This window comes from Macrobrachium nipponense, chromosome 31 (assembly GCF_015104395.2).
Source record: "Macrobrachium nipponense isolate FS-2020 chromosome 31, ASM1510439v2, whole genome shotgun sequence".
Taxonomy (NCBI): Eukaryota; Metazoa; Arthropoda; class Malacostraca; order Decapoda; family Palaemonidae; genus Macrobrachium; species Macrobrachium nipponense.
In genome coordinates this window covers 46,494,594-46,514,552 of record NC_061093.1, presented here as the reverse complement: position 1 = coordinate 46,514,552, position 19,959 = coordinate 46,494,594, and the positions used below count along the sequence as shown (strand labels likewise).

The window sequence follows — 19,959 nt, the reverse complement described above, 5'->3', positions numbered from 1 at the left end:
GTATATAAAATTGAAACTGGAAACTCCTGGGAGGTTGCAGGCAACCCCGAGTTGCAGTTCAATTAGAATACTCCTCGTCTAAGTCGCAATCCGTAGATTAACTAGGATATGCGCCTACCCCTCGGACAATTCAACTGCTTAGCAGAATCATGTCGCGAGGTTAATATACGTAGTATATTTGTAGGATTCTGAACAACGATCTCCATCCTAAATTCTTTCCTTCAAGAAAACAAAATAAGGATTGGAGATCGACCACCTTCGATCTCTATCAAAGAGAGTGAAGGAGAAGTCTTCCTCGAAGGAAAGCTTCAATGGTGAACAGATAATAAGACGATAGTTCAAGCCAAACTGGATGTTCCCGTCCGTTCTTCTCTATTCCAGGTTGGTCGCCTACTGTGAGATAGTCTTCTTTCAGCAGCAATCTTCTTCCCAATGCTAGAAATTCCAGGAATTCGAGCATAGGCGAGGTTCCCGATTATCGTGTAACAATTATCGGGGATTCTCGTCTCGCTCACTTTGGACCGTGGTCTCGCCTAAGTGTTTGGAGATCGTAAAAAACTCGAACACTCTGAATGCGCTAGAAATTCCGTAGAATTCTAAGCACTCTGCGAAACCCCCACCGAATTCGTCAAACGATATCGGCTGGTGGTCCTCTCGATTCCCGTAGAAATCGAGAATGGGGCAGGATCCCTCCTCAACGACCGGGACTTACGTCAGGTAGGACCCGAAGGTCCCCAGGTAGCGCAGTCCCCAACGTGGGATCCTACAGAGAAATCTCTGTAGGATCCCTCCCATTTCCCTCGTAGCCGTAAGGAAAGAGGGAATGGGGGAGGAATTGGATACTCGCTCGCCTTCCCAGTGGAACTAGCAGTTGGAGAAGAGTAGGAGCAGCCATCGCCTTGCGGCGATGGCCTCTCAGAGTCTGGGAAAACGTATCGTCAGGAGAAAACGTTTTATCGAGGAGGGTAACGAACTCTCACTGTAGGTAAGGGTCTGCCGCCACTGTGAACGTCGTCTGGGTGGGGCTGATCGACACCTGACAGGAGAGAGCCGATACCGTCCTGACTCATTCCAGTCCTCGTCGAGGTCGAAACCTCTCAGGAGGACCGAAGGAGTATTTAAATACGGTGTCCGAAGACACGTAGAAACGCCGCTGTCGCAGTAGAGGAGGTGGAAGTAGCTTGATCGACCGGCCAGAACTGAGAGAGCCTTCTTGTCCGGAGACGAGAGAGACTGGTTCAAGACAGAATCGGCAAGCTCCGATCGCGGCAGACCCACCGTCGGTTTGGGTTCCCTCTCGGGCCCCAAAATGACTCGAGCAGAGACGTGGGCTCTGCTGGTGGGAGCGGCAATCCTTCCCCGAGGTCGTTGCGCTGACGAATCAGCGCCATAACCTCGACAAAGTTCCTCTGGATCTCGGAAGTCATAGCATCTTGCAGAGTAGGACCGTCAAACCCCTCGAACAAGAGCATTCCGAGAACCTCCCCCTTAAGGAGGAGGAACTGCGATAGACCCCTCTCGGATTCCTCCTGCCACTTGCGCGTACGTCCTAGTCGGTCCGAAGATCGTACCTGGTACTTACGGCGTCGTGACGGGATCGTTCGGGGTATGCCCCTCACGATCACCCCGCTGTGGCTCGCTCTTCCTGGTGCAAACCGAGGAAGTTGCAGGCACGGGAGAGGAAGACATGACGCTCCTCTTTCGCTCGCTGGCAGAACCAGCGGGATTGGAGGGCTGCAGGCGATCGCCACTTTGCAGGCCTAGTCGAGCCGTTTCCCAGGGAAACGGCTGGACTGAGAACAGCGGCCCCGATCTCGTGTGCAGAGGAGCTGCTGCTGGTCCCCCTATCCGCCCGGTCCCTGTGGGAGCGGCGGTCAGGAGACCTGCAGAGACCACTGTCGCGGTGAGACCGGTGCATGTCCTCGCGGCGCGTCATACCGCTGGTACCAGCTGAGGCTGGCACCAAAGAGGGAACCTCTTCCCAGCCAGCTCGTGGCTGGTCAGACAGTCACGTCTACCAGGGTTACCAGCTGGTCGCTGCGAGAGCGGCCGCTGGTCTGGCGAGAGTCACATGAGCGGCTCTCACCAGCTTCTGCTCCGTGCCACATACTTGGCGCCGAGCGAACTCTGGCGCCAAAATTTGGCTATACGCTCTCCCGCGGGAGATCGTATACTCGGAAGTTCTCGCGAACGAGAGACGAGTAAGGAACCTTGGCGTAGCGGCAGCGCCGCAAACACCAGGCGAGGAAGTACCGGTGGTAGTCGGTACGCCTCTGGTCCCCGTCTTCTTCCTTGCGGAAGGGGAGACGGGCCCTGTTCCCGAAAGAGCAGGAGGACCGGCAGAAGAATCCCCCCGTCCCACGGGAGTGGAACGAGCCCTTAGAAGTTCCCGAAGGAGCCTTCTTAGGGGGGAAACCCGGGTTACCAGCTGGTCGCTGCAAGAGCGGCCGCTGGCCTGGCGAGAGTCACCTGAGCGGCTCTCACCAGCCTTCTGCTCCGTGCAGCGTCTTGGCGCCGAACCTTGGCTGCACGGTCTCCCGAGGGAGAATGTAACACTCGGGATCTCCGCGAACGGGAACGAGAGGACCGAGCCGGAACCTGGCGTAGCGGCATCGCCGCTAGCACCAGGCGAGGAAGTACCAGTGCTAACCGGTACTCCTCTGGTCCCCGTCTATCTCTTCCTTACGGAAGGGGAGACGGGCCCCGCTCCCGAAGGAGCAGGAAGACCAGCAGAAGGACCCCCCGTTCCACCAGGGTGGGACGGGCCCTTAGAAGTTCCCGAAGGAGACTTCTTAGGGGGGAAGGCAGCCTTCTTCTTCTTCGGCTTATGGGCCTTAGAAGTCAAAGGGGAAGAGGCAGCAGCAGACGATGAAGACGAAGATGACACCTTCCTCTTCTTCCTCTTCCTCGTCAGCTCACGCGAGGACAGACGTCAGGTCCTCCATCCAGGCGGAGCCGGGGCTATTGCCGAAGCAACACGGCCCGACTGCACCTGTCCGGAAGGACCTGGGACTGGGGAAGACACACCGTGGGCAGGACCAGCATGGACAGGCTCAGGAACCAAGAGCGACAGGAACAGCGGCAGCGGTAGACCCAGAAGGGACAGCCAAGCCAGCAGCGGGAATCACATCAGCGGCAAGTACGGCAGGCCCAGCGATCGCCTCGTAGAATCATCGGCAGCCAGCGGGAACCTCCTGGGTACTGGCGGCCGGTCCAGGGGGGGCGAGCTGCTGGAACAGTCGGAAGTCTGGGGCAGGCAACACGAAGAAAACAGGCGGCGGCGGCAACCCCCCCTCGGTACGGCAGCGGCCCTAGTAGCGGCAGACGGCGTCACCGACACAGCATGGGGAGTGTAGACCAGGCGGGGGGGGGGGGGGAGCAGCATAAGCGGCCGTGGAGGTAGTAGTGGAGACCGCCCCACCAGAAACCTTCGCTAGAATGCTGCAGCAGCCCGTGGATGCTAGGCACGCCCTGCCGCCGCGGTGGTCCATACCTGTCCAAAGTCGTCTCCCACGGATGTAGCACCTGCGGTAGCACAGATAGATTAGTAAGAGGGGTTCCCTCACGCACGGAGGGAAGACATGCCCCACCCCGAACGCAAGGAAGACCCCAAATACAAAATACAACGAGGAAGCTGAGCGGGGGGCAGGAAAGAAGACGAAGAATCGGATACCAAGGGAGTTGCGGGAGAGCTTTCCGACGACTTCCTGGCAGACCTTCGCTTCCCCTACCCCCGCACAGCAGTGAAAAGTAATATGAAATTGAAACAGAATACTGCCCTTGCGATTCACTTCATAGAACTTAAAGGGGAAAAGATCAATTCCCGGGTAAGAGCGGAAACTTGATCCATAATAATATGATGCTATCATAAAATATATATGAAAATGAAACAGAATACTGCACTTGCGATTTCACTTTCACAGAAAATAATCGTAAGGATCAATTCCCGGGTAAGAGCGAAAATTGATCCAAATTAAAATTTATGCAAATAAATAAATGAAAATGAAAAGAATACTGCAATTGCGAATCCACTTTCATTGCATTCTATCATACAAAATAAAAGGCTCGTGCCGAGCGCAATCACGCTCTCGGCAACGAACGCACAGGGCAAAAATATAATGAAAAGAGTACTTACATTTTTCAATTACACACTTTCGCCCAAAATACATGACGGCGCGAGCGCGCCCGCCCTCGGCACCGAGACATAATTCAAGGGTTCAATTCATGAAAAGAGAGGAAATCGCCGCATCTACAGCGATAGCTCCATGTTCGTTCATAATTAAGTAATGAAAATGGAAACAGTGTACTTACAGTTTCATTTTCAAGTCAAACAAACCATTAGTAGAAAACACAATATAAACAAAGCATACGACGATGAAGCGGGCAGAGAGCGATGACGAACACGTCCTTCACACCCGCGGCCGAAAGCAAAGGTGATTTGTTTACCTCCCAGTCGCGCGCACAAGCAGTTAACTACCATTCTCCCCTTGTTCGAAGCTTACGACCGTTCCAGCTGCCGCTAGCTACTTCCTATTGTTAAAGGACCGATGGTTTGTATTACGTATCGGAACAATTAGTGATACTACGTACTTCTAACCTTTGGAAATAAGTTTGCAGTCTGTAAATGTCAGGTTGGATGAAATAAACTAATTAATTACCTTATGTTTGTTACAACAGTAGCTGTTATAGTATTCGTATCTAACCCAACATCCGCAGCTAATTTGAGGGCATGACGACGATGGTCATCATCCGTGATATTGTGAAGAAATCGGGCATACCATTCTACTTGTAGCCAAGCTGGTAACACAGAAGTATATCTGGCCACTTGTTCCACATCACCCCGCTCAATGGCTTCCTGAAAAGATTTTAGTTTCCTTTACCAATTTTTATTAACTTCTTTTATCTCAAATTATGCTTAGTATTTTAAATTTGATAGTATAATTATACAGCATAATAAAAAGAAAATACAAAAGGACCTATTTGCACAATGTTTTGAATTATAAACAGTAAAACAATACACAATTCCTTAGCTTTCAAGCCCTTGAAAGCTCAAGAACTGTGCTGTTATACTATTATACTACTTAGAAATCAACACTAGAAGGGTCATTTTGCCTCCACTATTTTGTCAGACCATAATAGTCCTTTGTAATAATAATAATAATAATAATTATGGATGGAAATCAACTAACAATCATGTTCCAGTTGATAATATGAGAATAAGGCTTATTAGTGAAATCTGTTTGTTATATAGTAGTACACATTTTCACACAAAATCCACTGAAACAGCACTGTCTCTAGTTTCCTGGAGCCACTGCTTATCATCTTCAGTGTGTCCTTGTTTACTTCCTGTTTACATATCTCTTAGCCCTTGATATTGTTCATAGTCTACTGTATCCTTCCTCAGGGTCCTTGCTAATTCTCTGCCTTCTTTCAATCTGGGGATTTCTGTAAGCCTTTGCTTGCTGTCCTTATGCTGTGCTACACAACCTAATCTTCTGACCAGATCTAATATGCCTGACTCATTTAGAACTAAGTAAGTTGTTGACTAGTGCTTCATCTATTGTGGGTACACTACTCAACTTGTCAATGAGTTAAATTCCGGACAGCCTTATCTTAAAACTGTTCGTAAGTCGGTTTTAATAAGTACAAGTGCAATATTTTTTTTTTCCTGAGACAAATCATGAGCCATACATTATACTATTTTCATGGTATTTTCAAATCAAGCAGTATTATAAAGAATTACTTTGGATGTTAAAAGATAAAAAGATGAAAATGATATTGTAATGATACAATTAAGTTTGTTCATACTTACCTGGCAGATATATATATAGCTGTATTTTTCCGAATCCGACAGAAATTTAAACACTTACGACACACGCAGTGGGAGTCAGGTGGTTAGTACCCATTCCCGCCGCTGGGAGGCGGGTATCAGGAACCATTCCCATTTTCTATTCATAATTTTTATTTCCACTGTCTCCTGAGGGGAGGTCGGTGGGTACTTGTTATATATATCTGCCAGGTAAGTATGAACAAACTTAATTGTATCATTACAATATCATTTTGTTCATGAATAAACTTACCTGTCAGATATATTATATAGCTGAATCCCACCTTTGGTGGTGGGAGTAGACAGAATAGAAGATTTTAGGAACATATATGCAGATAATTGATATCTTATTTCCTTACCTGTTAGCATAGCTGACTTCGTGGTTACTGCCGCGTAAGTCTGCTTGTGCTACTAGAGTTGCCAGCAAGGTAGAGACCTATAAAGCTGGTGCACTCCAGATGATCTGTCAACAGGGGCGAGACCACGGCGTGACTAGACCATTGACCATACAATGAGGGCAACGAAGTAAAACCAAACCACCTGGCGTAGCCTACCAAAAGTATCCCACTTAGACTAAGCTAATGGAAGGGAGTATCCGCCGCAGGCGGTCAACCCACAACCATAACACAAGTTAAAAACTCCCCAAACCATTAAAGGATAGGATGAGCGCTACCTCCTGCCCCCAAAACAGTGTCTGCAGCGACGTATGGTCCGAGCAAGTAACAATTTTCGTATGTTACTTTCACCTCCCGCAGGTAGTGTGAAGCGAACACCGAATTGCTTCGCCAATAAGTGGCGCCCAAAATATCTTTGAGTAGCAATAGCCCTCAACTCGTGGGCTTTCACTTTCAGAAGCTCCATGTCACTTTCACTACACTTTTCATGGGCTTCCTTAACCGTACTTCTTAAGAAGAACGCCAGTGCGTTCTTCGACATCGGAAGATCTGGTTTTTTCACAGAGACCACCCAAGTTCTCCGAAAGAGCCTCTGCATGCTCTGGTTTTCTGCAAATAAAACTTGAGAGCCCTGACAGGACACAGGACTCTCTCAGCTTCAGGTCCCACTAGCTCCGACAACCCTTTGATCTCGAACGTCCTCGGCCAAGGGTTGGAAGGGTTCTCATTCTTTGCTAAGAACGTAGGACTTAAGGAACAAACTGCACTATGATCCTTGAACCCAATGTGCTTGCTTATGACTTGAATTTCGCTAACCCTCTTCGCCGTCGCCAGAGCGGTTAGGAAAAAGGTCTTCATAGTAAGATTCCTAAGCGAGGCTAAATGGAGCGGTTCAAATTGACTCGACATGAGCAAACTTATTGAAGTACCACCCGTCTTAAAGTTCCACGATGGTAATTTCGGTTGGAGAACTTTCACAGTCTCAAATGATCTAATGAGATCATGAATGTCTCTATCATTCGCTAAGTCGAGTCCTCTATGCCTGAAGACCACAGAGAGCACTCTTCTGTAGCCTTTAATCGTGGGAACGGCTAGTTTCGCTTCTTTCCTAAGGTGAAGAAGGAAATCTGCTATCTGGCTCACAGAGGTTGAGGTGGAGGAAATGCCCTTCTTTCTGCACCAACTTCTAAAGACAGCCCACTTCGATTGGTAAACTGCGATTGAGGAGGGCCTCCTTGCGGTGGCAATCGCCGTTGCCACAGGTCTTGAAAAACCCCTCACTCTGGCCAACTTCTTGATAGTCTGAACGCAGTCAGACTCAGAGCGGGGAGGTTTTTGTGGTACCTCTCGAAGTGGGGCTGTCTGAGTAGATCTTTCCTTAGGGGCAGAGTCCTTGGAAAGTCTACCAGGAAGGACATCACCTCCGTGAACCAGTCGACCGCTGGCCAGAAGGGGGCGATGAGGGTCATCCTCGCTCCCTCTGATGCAGCGAACTTCCTCATCACTTCCCCGAGGATTTTGAATGGGGAAAAAGCGTAAATGTCTAGTCCCGACCAATTCCACAGTAGGGCGTCTACTGCCACTGCTCCCGGGTCCAGAACTGGGGAGCAATACAGCGGAAGTCTCTTTGTTCGGGAAGTTGCGAAAACGTCCACATGAGGACGTCCCCACAGCTTCCATAGCGCCTGGCATACCTCCTGATGAAGGGTCCATTCCGTCGGCAGAAGCTGTCCTTGCCGACTGAGAAGGTCCGCTCGCACGTTTTCCACGCCTGACACAAATCTTGTCAGAATCGTGACGTTTTGCGACTTCGCCCAAATCAGGATATTCTTCGCGATGGCGAACAGAGAAGGAGAGTGAGTTCCTCCCTGTTTCCTGAGGTATGCCAGGGCTGTGGTGTTGTCCGAGTTTATCTGAACCACTTTGTTAGAGACTTCCTCTTGGAAGAACCTTAGAGCAAGGTAAACCGCTGAAAGTTCTTTTAAATCGATGTGCCAGGACACCTGTTCCCCTCTCCAGGTGCCTGACACTTCTCCTCCTCCCAGTGTTGCTCCCCCACCCCAACCCTTGGAGGACGCGTCGGAGAACAACACTAGGTCGGGGTTCCGAAGCTTGAGCGAAAGTCCTTTCGCAAGCTTCTTTGGATCCAACCACCATTTGAGGTGCTTTTTCACTTCTTCCGTCAAAAACAAGACCTCTTCTAGATCCTGTTTGCGTGACCAATTGCTTGAGAGGAAGAACTGAAGTGGTCGGAGGTGCAACCTTCCCAGAGAAACAAACTTCTCCAGTGAGGAAATGGTCCCCAGCAGACTCATCCATTCCCTCACCGAGCATGTTTCCTTCTCTAGAAAGGCTGACTTTGTCTAGGCATAGAAGTTGTCACCCCTGGGACGGAAAAGCCCGAAAAGCCACCGAGTCCATCTGAATCCCCAGATAGACTAAGGATTGAGAAGGAGTCAGATGCAACTTTTCGAGATTCACCAGAAGTCCCAGGGACCTCGCTAACGACAGAGTCGTGTGAAGGTCCTTCAGACACCGGTCTTGCGATGAGGCTCGAATAAGCCAGTCGTCTAGGTAGAGAGAGATCCTTATTTCCGCAAGATGGAGCCACCTCGCAAGTTCTTCATAAGAACGGTGAACACCATCGGCGCCGTGCTGAGACCGAAGCAGAGTGCCCTGAACTGGAATACCTTCCCTTTCAGGATAAACCGCAGGTATTTTCTTGATCGGGGATGGATGGGGACGTGAAAGTATGCGTCCTGAAGGTCTAATGAGACCATCCAATCCCCCGGTCTTAAGGCTGCAAGCACGGATTGAGGTGTTTACATCTTGAACTTCTGCTTGGTAACGAAGCGATTTAGACTGCTGACATCCAGAACGGGGCGCCACCCCCCTGACTGCTTCGGCACAAGGAACAGACGGTTGTAAAACCCTGGAGAACTCCGGTCGAAGACCTGTTCCACCGCCTGCTTCTCGATCATTTGATCTAGTAGATCGTGAAGCACTTTCTGTTTTTCTCCCTGATACGAAGGAGACAAATCCTTTGGTGTCGAAGACAGCGGGGGTAACTTCAGGAAAGGAATTCTGTACCCCCCCTTCTTGACGATGTCCAGAGACCAAGCGTCGGCACCTCTCTCTTCCCAGGCTCTCGCGAAATGTAGAAGTCTGGCTCCTACCGGTGGCTGAAGGACTTCCCTCTCACTTTTTGCTCTTGGAAGGAGCGGGAGTCTTGCCTCTGAAAGAGCTCTTCTCGAGGGGCTGGCTTCGAGGAAGAAGCAGATCGAAAGGGCTTCGATTTCTTCAAAGCAGAGGACCCAGAAGACGAAGTAGTTGTAGGCTTCCTAGAAGACTGTGCCAGAAGGTCTTGGGTTGCTTTCTCCTGGAGACTAGGGGAAGAGATGTTCTGAGAAAGGAGCGAAAAGAAGATCCGCTTTTTGCGCTGGCGAGACCGACTTTGCAGTAAAATTGCAAAAAAGTGCTCTCTTCTTAAGCAGTCCCGTGCTGAAATGAGCAGCCAATTCCTCAGAACCATCCCTGACGGCCTTGTCCATGCAAGACAATACACTGGACAGCTCCCCCAGACTGATGGAATCAGAACTCCTGGACCTGGCATCCAAAACTCCAAGGCACAGTCAAGAAAATTAAAGACCTCTAGTGTCCTGAAGAGGCCTTTAAGGTGAAAGTCTAGCTCACTATGCGTCCAAGAGACTTTAGAGGAAGACAGAAAAGATCTTCTGGCGGCATCCACAATACTACCAAAGTCTCCTTGAGCCGAGGCTGGAAGCTTAACTCCAACGTTTTCTCCCGTCTCATACCACATACCAGCTTTGCCACAAAGTCTTGAAGGTGGTAAAGCGAAAGAAGTCTTGCCTGAAGCTTTCCTCTTTTCCATCCAATCATGGACCTTGCGAAATGACAATTTGTCTAAAATTGCATTTTTCCTAACTATACAAACCTGAGGTCCTTTTACAATAGGAAGGTACTAGCGGCAGCTGGATAGGTCGTAAGCTTTCGAACAAGGGTTCGGTAGTTAACTGCTTGTCCGACAGGCGCGCGCGTGCGCGACTGGGAGGTAAACAAAACAAATCACTTTTTCTTTTGGCCCAAGCAAAAAACTGCAGAGTGAGGGGTGGCATGAGGTGGGGCTATGTGTAAAAGGACCTCAGGTTTGTATAGTTAGGAAAAATGCAATTTTAGACAAATTGTCATTTGTTCCGACACGGCATACAAACCTTCGGTCCTTTTACAATAGGAAGACTCACTTCTTGGTGGGAGGAATCTGAGTCTTTTGTGAACAGACTGGTGTTCGCCCAACCTTGGAAGCCTCCCTGGTCGTAAGAGCGAGGGAGGGATCCAAGCCTCTGTCCGATTGATCGGGGTGTGCACCGCAGGATCAATGGTCGACCTCTGGACCGAGTACTAAGAGAAGAGGCAAGCGTATCTCTTCGTACCAGCAATGTAAGAACTTGTTCCTGTACAGGAGCAAATATAAAGTCATGGGTTTGACTCTTGTAGGCATCCACTTCCCCCCCTTGTAGAAAAAGGAAAGTGGTGGATATTCTGCTCCTATCCCTAGTGAAGGGATAGGATGGGGCTCTGTCATATAGCTCACCTGCATCTCGTCCTCATCCAGCGTAGTGACGACCGTGGCCCTCTGCCCACAGGTAGAGGAGGAGGAAAAGATGGGAAGAGGGAGCCAGTCACTCACTCACTCACACATCCATCCACACAGTCACACCAGGACTCGATGCTGTTTCAGCCTGCGAGGGTCTGGGTTAGCTACAACTTGTTGAGCAGCCACCACGGGTCCTAAGGAAAAGGTATCCAAGGACCTGTGGGCAATATCCCGAAGGTAGAAGGACGTAAAGGTAGTCTGGTTAGACCAGACCCCTGCCTTCAGGACCTGCGCCACGGAGAAGTTCTTACGAAACGCCAACGAGGGGCCAATACTTCTGACTTCGTGAGCTCTCGGACGGGACGTACGGATGTCGTCACTACCATCAGCCTCATACGCCCTCCTGATGACCTCACGCAGCCAGAATGAAAGAGTGTTCTTGGATACTTCTTTCTTGGTGACCCCGGTGCTAACGAAGAGGCGTCGACACTCAGGCCTGAGGTGTCGAGTTCTCTTCAGATAGCGCCGTAGCGCCCTCACAGGACAAAGCAGCATCTCATCCGCATCATATCGGTGAAGTCCAATAGGGAGGGTAATCGTGAATGACTCGAACCTGTCGTCAGGGATCGACGGGTTTCTGAGTCTTCGCAACGAAGTTCGGGACGAAATCGAGCGTCACGGATCCCCATCCCCTGGAGTGTCGTACATCATAGGAAAGACCATGAAGTTCCCCTACTCTCTTCGCCGATGCCAGGGCCAGCAAGAAGAGGGTCTTGAGGGTCAGATCCCTGTCTGACGACTCTCGGAGTGGCTCGAACGGCGTTCGAGTCAGACTCCTAAGGACGAGAGTCACATCCCACGCAGGGGGCCTGAGTTCCCTGGGTGGGCAAGACCTTTCGAAGCTCCTCATAAGCAAGGAGATCTCGAACGAGTTCGAGATGTCCAATCCCCTCAGTTTCAGGACGAGCGCCAAGGCGGCTCTGTATCCTTTGACTGTGGGGACTGAGAGGAGCTTCTCTCGGCGAAGAAAAACGAGGAAATCCGCTACCTGCTGAAGAGTGGCTCTGAGAGGAGATAGACCCCGTCTACGACACCAACCACAGAAGACGGCCCACTTCCCCAGGTACACAGCTGCAGAGGACTGACGGACGTTTCCAGCCATCTCTGTTGCTGCGCTACGAGAAAAGCCTCTCGTTCGCAAGAGATGGTGGATAACAGCCAGCCGTGAAGACGTAGGGACTGGACTGCTCGGTGGTACCGCTCGACGTGTGGCTTGGGCGAGAAGGTTGTGCCAAGGGGGAATCTCTCTCGGTTCTCCTGCGAGAAGAGCCAGCAGGTCCGGATACCAAATGGCCTGTGGCCATTTGGGAGCCACCAGGATCATCCTGAGATTCGGGGTGACCAGTGCTCGACTGATCACCTTGCGAATCAGGCTGAACGGGGAAAGGCATAGACGAAGAGGTTGTCCCACGGGTGTTGAAGAGCGTCCTCTGCAGCTGCCCATGGGTCCGGCACGGCCGAGAAGAACACCTGGAGCTTCCTGTTGTGCCGGGTGGCGAACAGATCCACGACTGGTCGCCCCCACAGGTCGAAGAGCCTTTCCGCCACGTCCTGGTGTAGAGACCATTCGGTCCCTATCACCTGATCCCGACGGCTGAGCGTGTCTGCTACTACATTCCTCTTCCCTGGAATGTAGCGTGCCGACAGCTCTATTGAGTGTGCCTCGGCCCACTCGTGCACCTGCCGAGTCAACTGGTACAACGGGAGAGACACTAGGCCCCCCTGTTTTTGTTGACGTAGGCCACCACCGTGGTGTTGTCGCACATCAACACCACTGAGTGTCCCATCAAGCGGTCCTGGAACTCTTGGAGAGCTGAGGAACGCTGCCTTGAGTTTCCAGTACATTGATGTGAAGGTGCTTGTCGTTCTCGTCCCACACTCCTGAAGTCAGCAACTCCTCCAGGTGTGCGCCCCATCCCTCGGTCGATGCGTCTGAGAACAGCTGCATGTCCGGGGGGGGAGTGCGCAGAGGCACTCCTCTTAAGAGGTTCCTGTCGTCCAGCCACCAGGCTAGGTCCTGCCTCACCTCCAGTGTCAGTGACACTGGAAAGCTTGGGGATCCGTCGCCTGTGACCAACTCTCCTTTAGTCTCCACTGAAGAGACCGCAGGTGAAGACGCCCGTGAGGGACTAACTTCTCGAGTGACGACAGGTGTCCGATCACGACTTGCCATCGCTGAGCTACCTGTTTCCTGCCGAGACAGGAACTGGTTGGCTGCCTCCCTGAAATCTGCTGATCCGCGAGTCTGCGGGGAAGACTCGCCCTGCTACCGTGTCGATCAGCATACCCAGGTACTTCATCCTCTGCTTGGGCTCGAGATCGGACTTTTCGAAGTTCACAACGATCCCCAGATCGCGACAGAACTCGAGCAGCCGATCCCTGTCCTGTAGCAACTGCGAGCGGGAGCTCGCCAGGACTAACCAATCGTCGAGATACCTCATCAGACGTATCCCGTGCGAATGGGCCCAAGCAGACACCAGAGTGAACACTCGCGTGAACACCTGTGGGGCGGTTTGAGAGACCGAAGCAAAGTGCCCTGAAACTGGTACACCGTCCCATCCCGTAGAGGATGAAGCGGAGGTACTTTCTGAGGAGGACTGATGAATGGGTATTTGGAAATACGCATCCTTCAAGTCCACTGAAAGTATTGAAATCGTTCTCCCCTGATGGAGTCGAGCACTGAACGTGCCGTCTCCATCGTGAACCGGGTCTGGCGAACAACAAACCGGTTCAGAGGAGAGAGATCTATCACCGGGCGCCAGCCTCCCGTAGACTTTTCCACCAGGAAGAGTCGGCTGTAAAAGCCCGGTGACTGATCCGTGACGATTTCTACAGCTCTCTTGCTCAGCATGGTCTTGATCTCCTGTCTCAATGCTACGTCCTTCGATGACCCTGGAACGTACGACTGCTGTTGGAACCGGGTTGGAGGTGAGGGGTGGCCGAGATTCGAAGGGTAATAGATATCCCTCCCGAAGGACATCTACAATCCAGGTCTCGGCGCGTAGCGCTGCCAAGTTGCCCAATGGCTGGCCAGGCACCCCCCCCACTTCGGCCCACAGCAGGTGAGGGGGAACGCCGTCCCTAGCGTTTCCCCCCTTTCTTTCTTCGACTTCTTCCCAGAGCCTCCACGGGAGGAGGAGGGCTGGGAGGAGGGCTGGTTCGGCTCCCCTTGGTAGAAGTCGAAGAAGACAGAGTCTTTCCCCGGGGCTTCGACGCAGCTACCGTCCTAGCCACCAAGGAAGCGCTAGCCGAGCTCTTAGACTTGGCCGCAGTCCGAGGCTGCCCAGAAGCCTTCGAGACTGCCTGGTGAACCAGACGGTCACTGTCGTCAGTGCGCCGTCTGTCCACCGCAGCGTCCACCATCTCTCCTGGGAAGAGAGACGTGGAACTCCGTAAAGGTCCGTTGCGAAGTCCCAACGCCGCTTCACAGCCCGGTCCGCCCTGGAAACCCAGTAGGACAGCGTCCCTTCGTCGGAGAACCAGGTTGGCCCACAGGTTCACCGTCTGGTGGGCAAGGAAGGAGATGGCTCTTCCTCCAGACTGGCAAAGTCTCCTGAAGGCCGAGTCATCTTCGGGAGAAATTCCCCGGCCCCCGGAGTTGGCTGCGACCTTAGATACTGTGAGGGACCACAGATCTAGCCAGGAGACGGCCTGGAAAGCTGCCATGGCGGTAGATTCCAGGCCGAGTGCCTCTTGCTGCGAGAACCACAGGTTCTCGGACAGGAGCTGCTGCAGAGACACACCCGGAGTCAGCCTGGCTAACTCCGGGGTTCACCTGTTTGGGCGGCATCGGGTCTTCAGATGGCACGTAAAAACGCCGCTGTCGCAGCAGAGGAGGTGGAAGCAGCTTGCTCGACCTGCCAGACTTGAGCGAACCGTCTTGTCCGGAGACAAGTGATTCAACCTGGTCCAGCACTGAGTCCCGCAAGCTCAGAACGCGGCAAACCCACCGTCGGTCTGGGTTCCCTCTTCGGGCCCCGAGAACGACTCGAGCCGGGACGTGGGCTCGGATGGTGGGAGCGCGATCCTTCCGCGAGGTCGTTGTGCTGACGAATCAGCGCAATAACCTCGGCAAAGTTCCTCTGGATCTCAGGAGTGACTGCGTCCTGCGGAGTCGGACCAATCCAGTCCCTCAAACAGGAGCATCTCCCGAGACCCTCCTCCCTCAAGGGGAGGAACAGCGACAGACCCTCTCGGTCTCCTCCAACCACCTGTGCGTACGACCTTGGCTGGTCCGAGAACCGTGCCTGGTACGTACGACGACGTGGTGGGATCCTGAGGGGCGCAACCCCTCACGATCACTCCTCAATTCCTCAATACCTCGTCCCCGATCCCGTGTAACCCGAGGAGGTTGAAGGTATGGGTAGAGGCAGACCTGACGCTCCCTCCTCGCTCGCTGGCAGAACCAGTGGGCTTGGAAGACTGCAGGCGATCGCCAACCCGCGGTGGCGATCGAGCTGCAGACCTAGTCGAGCCGTCTCGCTGTGGAGAACGGCTGGACCGAGAACAGCGGCCCCGGTCTCGGTGTCAGAGGAGCTGGTGCTGTCGCCGTACCCGATCGCTCTCTGTGAGAGTGACGGTCAGGCGACCGGCGAGCTCCACTGTCACGGTGAGACCGGTGCGTATCCCAGCCTCAGCCCGTGGCCGGTCATGGACCGTCACGTCCGCCCGGGTAGCCAGCTGCTCGCCGCGAGAGCGAGAGCTGGTCTGGTGAGAGTCGCGTGAGCGGCTGTCACCAGTCTTCCGCTCCGTGCCGTGAACCTGACGCTGAGCGGACTCAGAGGTCTGGTTCTTGGCTGTACGGCCGCTGTAGGCGACCGTACACTCGGTACCTCTCCGCGGCAACGAGAGGCCGAGACGGACCCTGCTGCCGTGGCCGAACCACTGACAGCAGGTGAGGAAGTGCCGGTGTTAGCCGGCACTCCTCTGGTCCCCGTAGTCTTCTTCCTTGCGGAAGAAGAGACGGGTCCTGCCCCCGAAGGAGCAGGGTGACCAGCGGAAGAACCCCCCGTCTCACCAGAGCGAGACGGGCCCTTAGAAGTTCCCGAAGGAGACTTCTTAGGGGGGGGGGGAGGCGACCTTCTTCTTCTTCGGCGGGGGAGCCTTAGAAGAAGAAGGGGAAGAGGCGGCAGACGACGACGACGACGAAGAAGACGATGAAGACGACGACGACACCTTCCTCCTCTTCTTCTTCTTCTTCGTCAACCTCCTCAGGACCGACGTCAGATCTGTCATCCAGAGCGGAGCCGGGGCTGCTGTTGCCGAAGCAACAGGGCCCGGACGCACCTGTCCGAACAGATCAGCATCGGGAGCAGCGGCGCCGGGAACAGGAACAACGTCAGCAGGTGCAGGCATCACAGGAACGGCAGTAGAGACAGCAGGAGCAGGTACAGGAACGGCAGCAGTGGTCAACGTCAACGTCTCCGTGGACAGCAGCGGTGGGCAGGTACGGCAGGTACGGCAGGCTGTGTAGGCGGTCCAGATGGGCGGACCAGCGGCACAGACATCCTAGGTACCGGTGGGAGGTCCAGGGGCGAGCTCTTCGGGCACACGAAGTCCGGTCGCGGCAGCACGGCAAAACCCAGGTGGCGGCATCACACTCCCCCGAGGTACGGCGACTGGCCCCTGCACCGATGTAGTAGGTGTTTACAGAGACCGCGTGCGGGGGTGTACACCAGGTGAGGAGGTGAAGCGTAGCCGGGTGTTGTAAGGGTCGTGGTGGTGGTCGTAACCGTCGCATGGGTGACCGCCACGGAGCCAGCGAGATGGTAGAGCAGCCCCTGGACACTCGGCACGCCCTGCAGCCCCAACGATGCCCACACCTGTCCGAGGTCATCCTTCGCGGCAACCGCACCTGAGGAGGCAAAAGTCGGGTGATTAGGGGGATCCTCTACCCGTTCGCGCGAAGACGAACGGATAGAGGACCCAGATACAACTCGACGTCAGGGTATCTAGCGCCCTCCCCTCCACACTCGACAAGTCAGGAGAGGAGAAGGACCTAGAAACCCCCCCCACCCCCCCCCGAAGGGGAAGGCGCGAGACGTGGAAGTTGAGCGGGCGGCAGGAAAGAAGACGAAGTGTCCGTCACCAAAGGAGTCGCGGGAGAGCTTTCCGACGACTCCTTTGCAGGCCTTCGCTTCTTCCTGCCCTCATACAAAGTCCACTGCGCCTCTGACCAATTATTGCAAACATCACATGGTTCGGCTCGGGTGCATTCGCGCCCCCGACACCGAGCGCACAAAATATGAGGGGTCTATCTCCGGGAAAGAGCGGAACTTCCGCATTTACGCCCTTCGGTACCCGGCATAGTCTCCGTGGGGTAGCGAGGCGAGGAGATTCCATCATTAACCAATAAAAGTTCAAAATAATATGAAAGAGAGAAATGATTGTACTTACAATGAATTCTTTCATACACAAACACAACCATATACTCAAGAAAGCAAACGACGAGAAGCGGGCAGAGAGCGTCGAACACACACGTCCACTCGCTGTGAGGCCGAAAGCAAAAGTGATTTGTTTACTCCTCCCAGTCGCGCGCATGCGCGCCTGTCGGACAAGCAGTTAACTACCGAACCCCTTGTTCGAAAGCTTATGACCTATCCAGCTGCCGCTAGTACCTTCCTATTGTAAAAAGGACCGAAGTTTGTATGCCGTGTCGGAACAAAAGCTTGCTTCATAGAAAGCGACTTCTTCATTTTCACAAAGCCCGAAATCTTAGTAGCTTTGGATGACGAAAACTGAGAGGGAGGAGTACGTGGAGCTTCAGGCTGGAAAGTGTCTGCAAAGACTGACTGTAGCAGACGAGTCAAAACCTTGTAGTCCGTCGAGACTGGAGCCAACTGCTGTTCTTCGTCCACTTCGACGAAAGCGTCACTAATTTCCTCTTCAGACACTAAAGAAGTCGGAGGAAGTAAGGAAGAGTCACGAGCTTTCTCAAAAGAGAAAGAGCGGCGAACAGGAAGAGTTCCCGCTTTGACTTGCGCTTGCGGAGGTGGTAAACTGACGTCCGTAGGCGCGTGCTTGGCGTCCGAAGCCAATCTACTGGCGCCGACTGAAGCTCGCTCGACAGCAACAGGTGTACACCTGGCGTCCACTGGCGCGCACCGAGCGTCCACTAAAACGCGCTGAGCGTCCACTGGCGCTCGCTTACCTTGCACCGAATCACGCTCGGCATCCACTGAAGCGCGCTTGACTTTCACATAAGCGTGCTTGGCATCTAAAGAAACGCGCTTCCTATCTACAAGTTTCGTAGCAGCGGATACAACCGCTTCCCGAGAGCGAGAAACGAATTTCTCACCTCCTCTAGAAAGTTGCTGGGGAGCAGAACGAACTCTAGAGGGAGACTCAAACGGAGAGAGAGACGAGCGAGGAGAGGGAGAGGGAGAACGCCTCGACCTCTTCACAGGAAGATTGTCATCCTTCTTACGGCGACGTGGAACAGTCTCTCTTGAAGAAAAAACATCTCGAAGTTGCTGCTGAAGAGACTGGAGAATCTTGCTTGTAGGTGAAGCCTCCTTTTCTGGGGAGGGGCTGATCCTGTGAGCAGGCGAGTGGCGAGGGAACGCCTTCTTCCTACTCCCAAGAACCGCCACTTCACGCACCTTAGAGCGACTGTGGCGCTCGAAAGAAACATCTAGGAAAGACTCCGCCTCCGAAGAATCCTTACGCTTCTTCTGCGGAGGAAAAGCAGCAAACGCACTATCAGGCGACGAGCAAAGTTCCGGAGAGAACAACTTGGACTGAAGTGTCCCGACGCGAGCCGTCCTTTTCAGCGGACGTGATGCGGCATGAGAGCTCCACCCCTTGCGCGGGGAGGAAGCTTCTGAAGAAGAAAAGCACTCCTTGAGAAGACGTGCACACGCACGCTCCTTGGCAGTCTGGGTAGGTTCGTCAGAAGCTGCCGAAGGCACGCCAGATCGGTGGGGGTTCCTCGTAACCCTCCTTCGACTTTTGACATGCTCTCTCCCCGTAATCTGGGAGTCAAGCAGAGGTCTAGGTCTAGAGGCGGAATGAGGCCGATCTGACGCACCCTCCACTACACAAGGGGCACTTTCACTGCACTTCTCTTCACTTTGCTCTCCAGAGCTAACACTTTTGATTCTAAGTTACGAATCGATTCAAGGAATTAGCGATAAAGTATTACCTTCTACCGACACTGCTTCAGGGGCCGGAGGCAACACTACAGGGGTAGGAGCATAAACTACAGAAGGAGGGTTAGCAGGAGAATCATTAAAATCTTGCCTACCTGAAACACTCCTGGAGGAAGACCTCCTTAACCTATCTCGCTCAAGTTTCTTAAGATAGGTTTCATACGCCTTCCACTCAGACTCTGTTAATCTCACACTCCTTACAACGACTTTCAAACGTACATTCATTCCCCCTGCAACCTTACAAACAGAATGTGGGTCTACTGAAGCTTTCAGTAGCCTACCTCTACATTCGGACATAGAACAAAATCTAGCGCTAGCAGAACTAGACCCTGACATCTTGACCCCCCTCAAAGAAAAATCAATACCAAAATCAATCAATCAAATCAAAGTCAACGTGTGCCAAGCCACCGATCCAATTCAGATACCAAAGAAAAAACCAAAAGGGATACTCAAGTAGCTAGTAAGTTTCCAAAATCTGGACGGAGGTGCTGCAAACAGGTGTTTCCAGCACCGGCGACAGAAAAATTATGAATAGAAAATGGGAATGGTTCCTGATACCCGCCTCCCAGCGGCGGGAGTGGGTACTAACCACCTGACTCCCACTGCGTGTGTCGTAAGTGTTTAAATTTCTGTCGGATCGGAAAAATACAGCTATATATATATCTGACAGGTAAGTTTCATGAACAAAATTAAATTTAGATTCAAGCAGCATTATAAATTTAGTATTTTTTCCATACTTTGAAAGTAAGAACTAGGAGAGAATTTCCCAGGAGCAGTGTCTGATATTGTAATTTCACAAAGTAAACAATGCACACTGCCATCTATTGACAAAATTATATACTAAATGTTTCCTATAGGAAGAGGAAATATAGAAAATAGGAATTCCTCAAAGAACGAGTTATATAAATCGGG

General features: G+C 52.6%; 1 protein-coding gene across 1 annotated transcript in view; it reads right to left on the bottom strand.

Annotated features, from left to right (window-relative positions):
• The window catches only part of LOC135206835 (nuclear pore complex protein Nup107-like), a 34,454-nt gene extending 29,259 nt beyond the window's left edge, over window positions 1-5,195 (bottom strand). The window contains exons 1-2 of the mRNA XM_064238324.1: window positions 5,190-5,195; window positions 4,659-4,855 (exon numbers count right to left, since the gene is read on the bottom strand). Coding sequence (XP_064094394.1) covers window positions 4,659-4,855; window positions 5,190-5,195 — 203 coding nt within the window. The remainder of the gene's footprint in view (window positions 1-4,658; window positions 4,856-5,189) is intronic.
• Window positions 5,196-19,959: the final 14,764 nt, after the last annotated feature.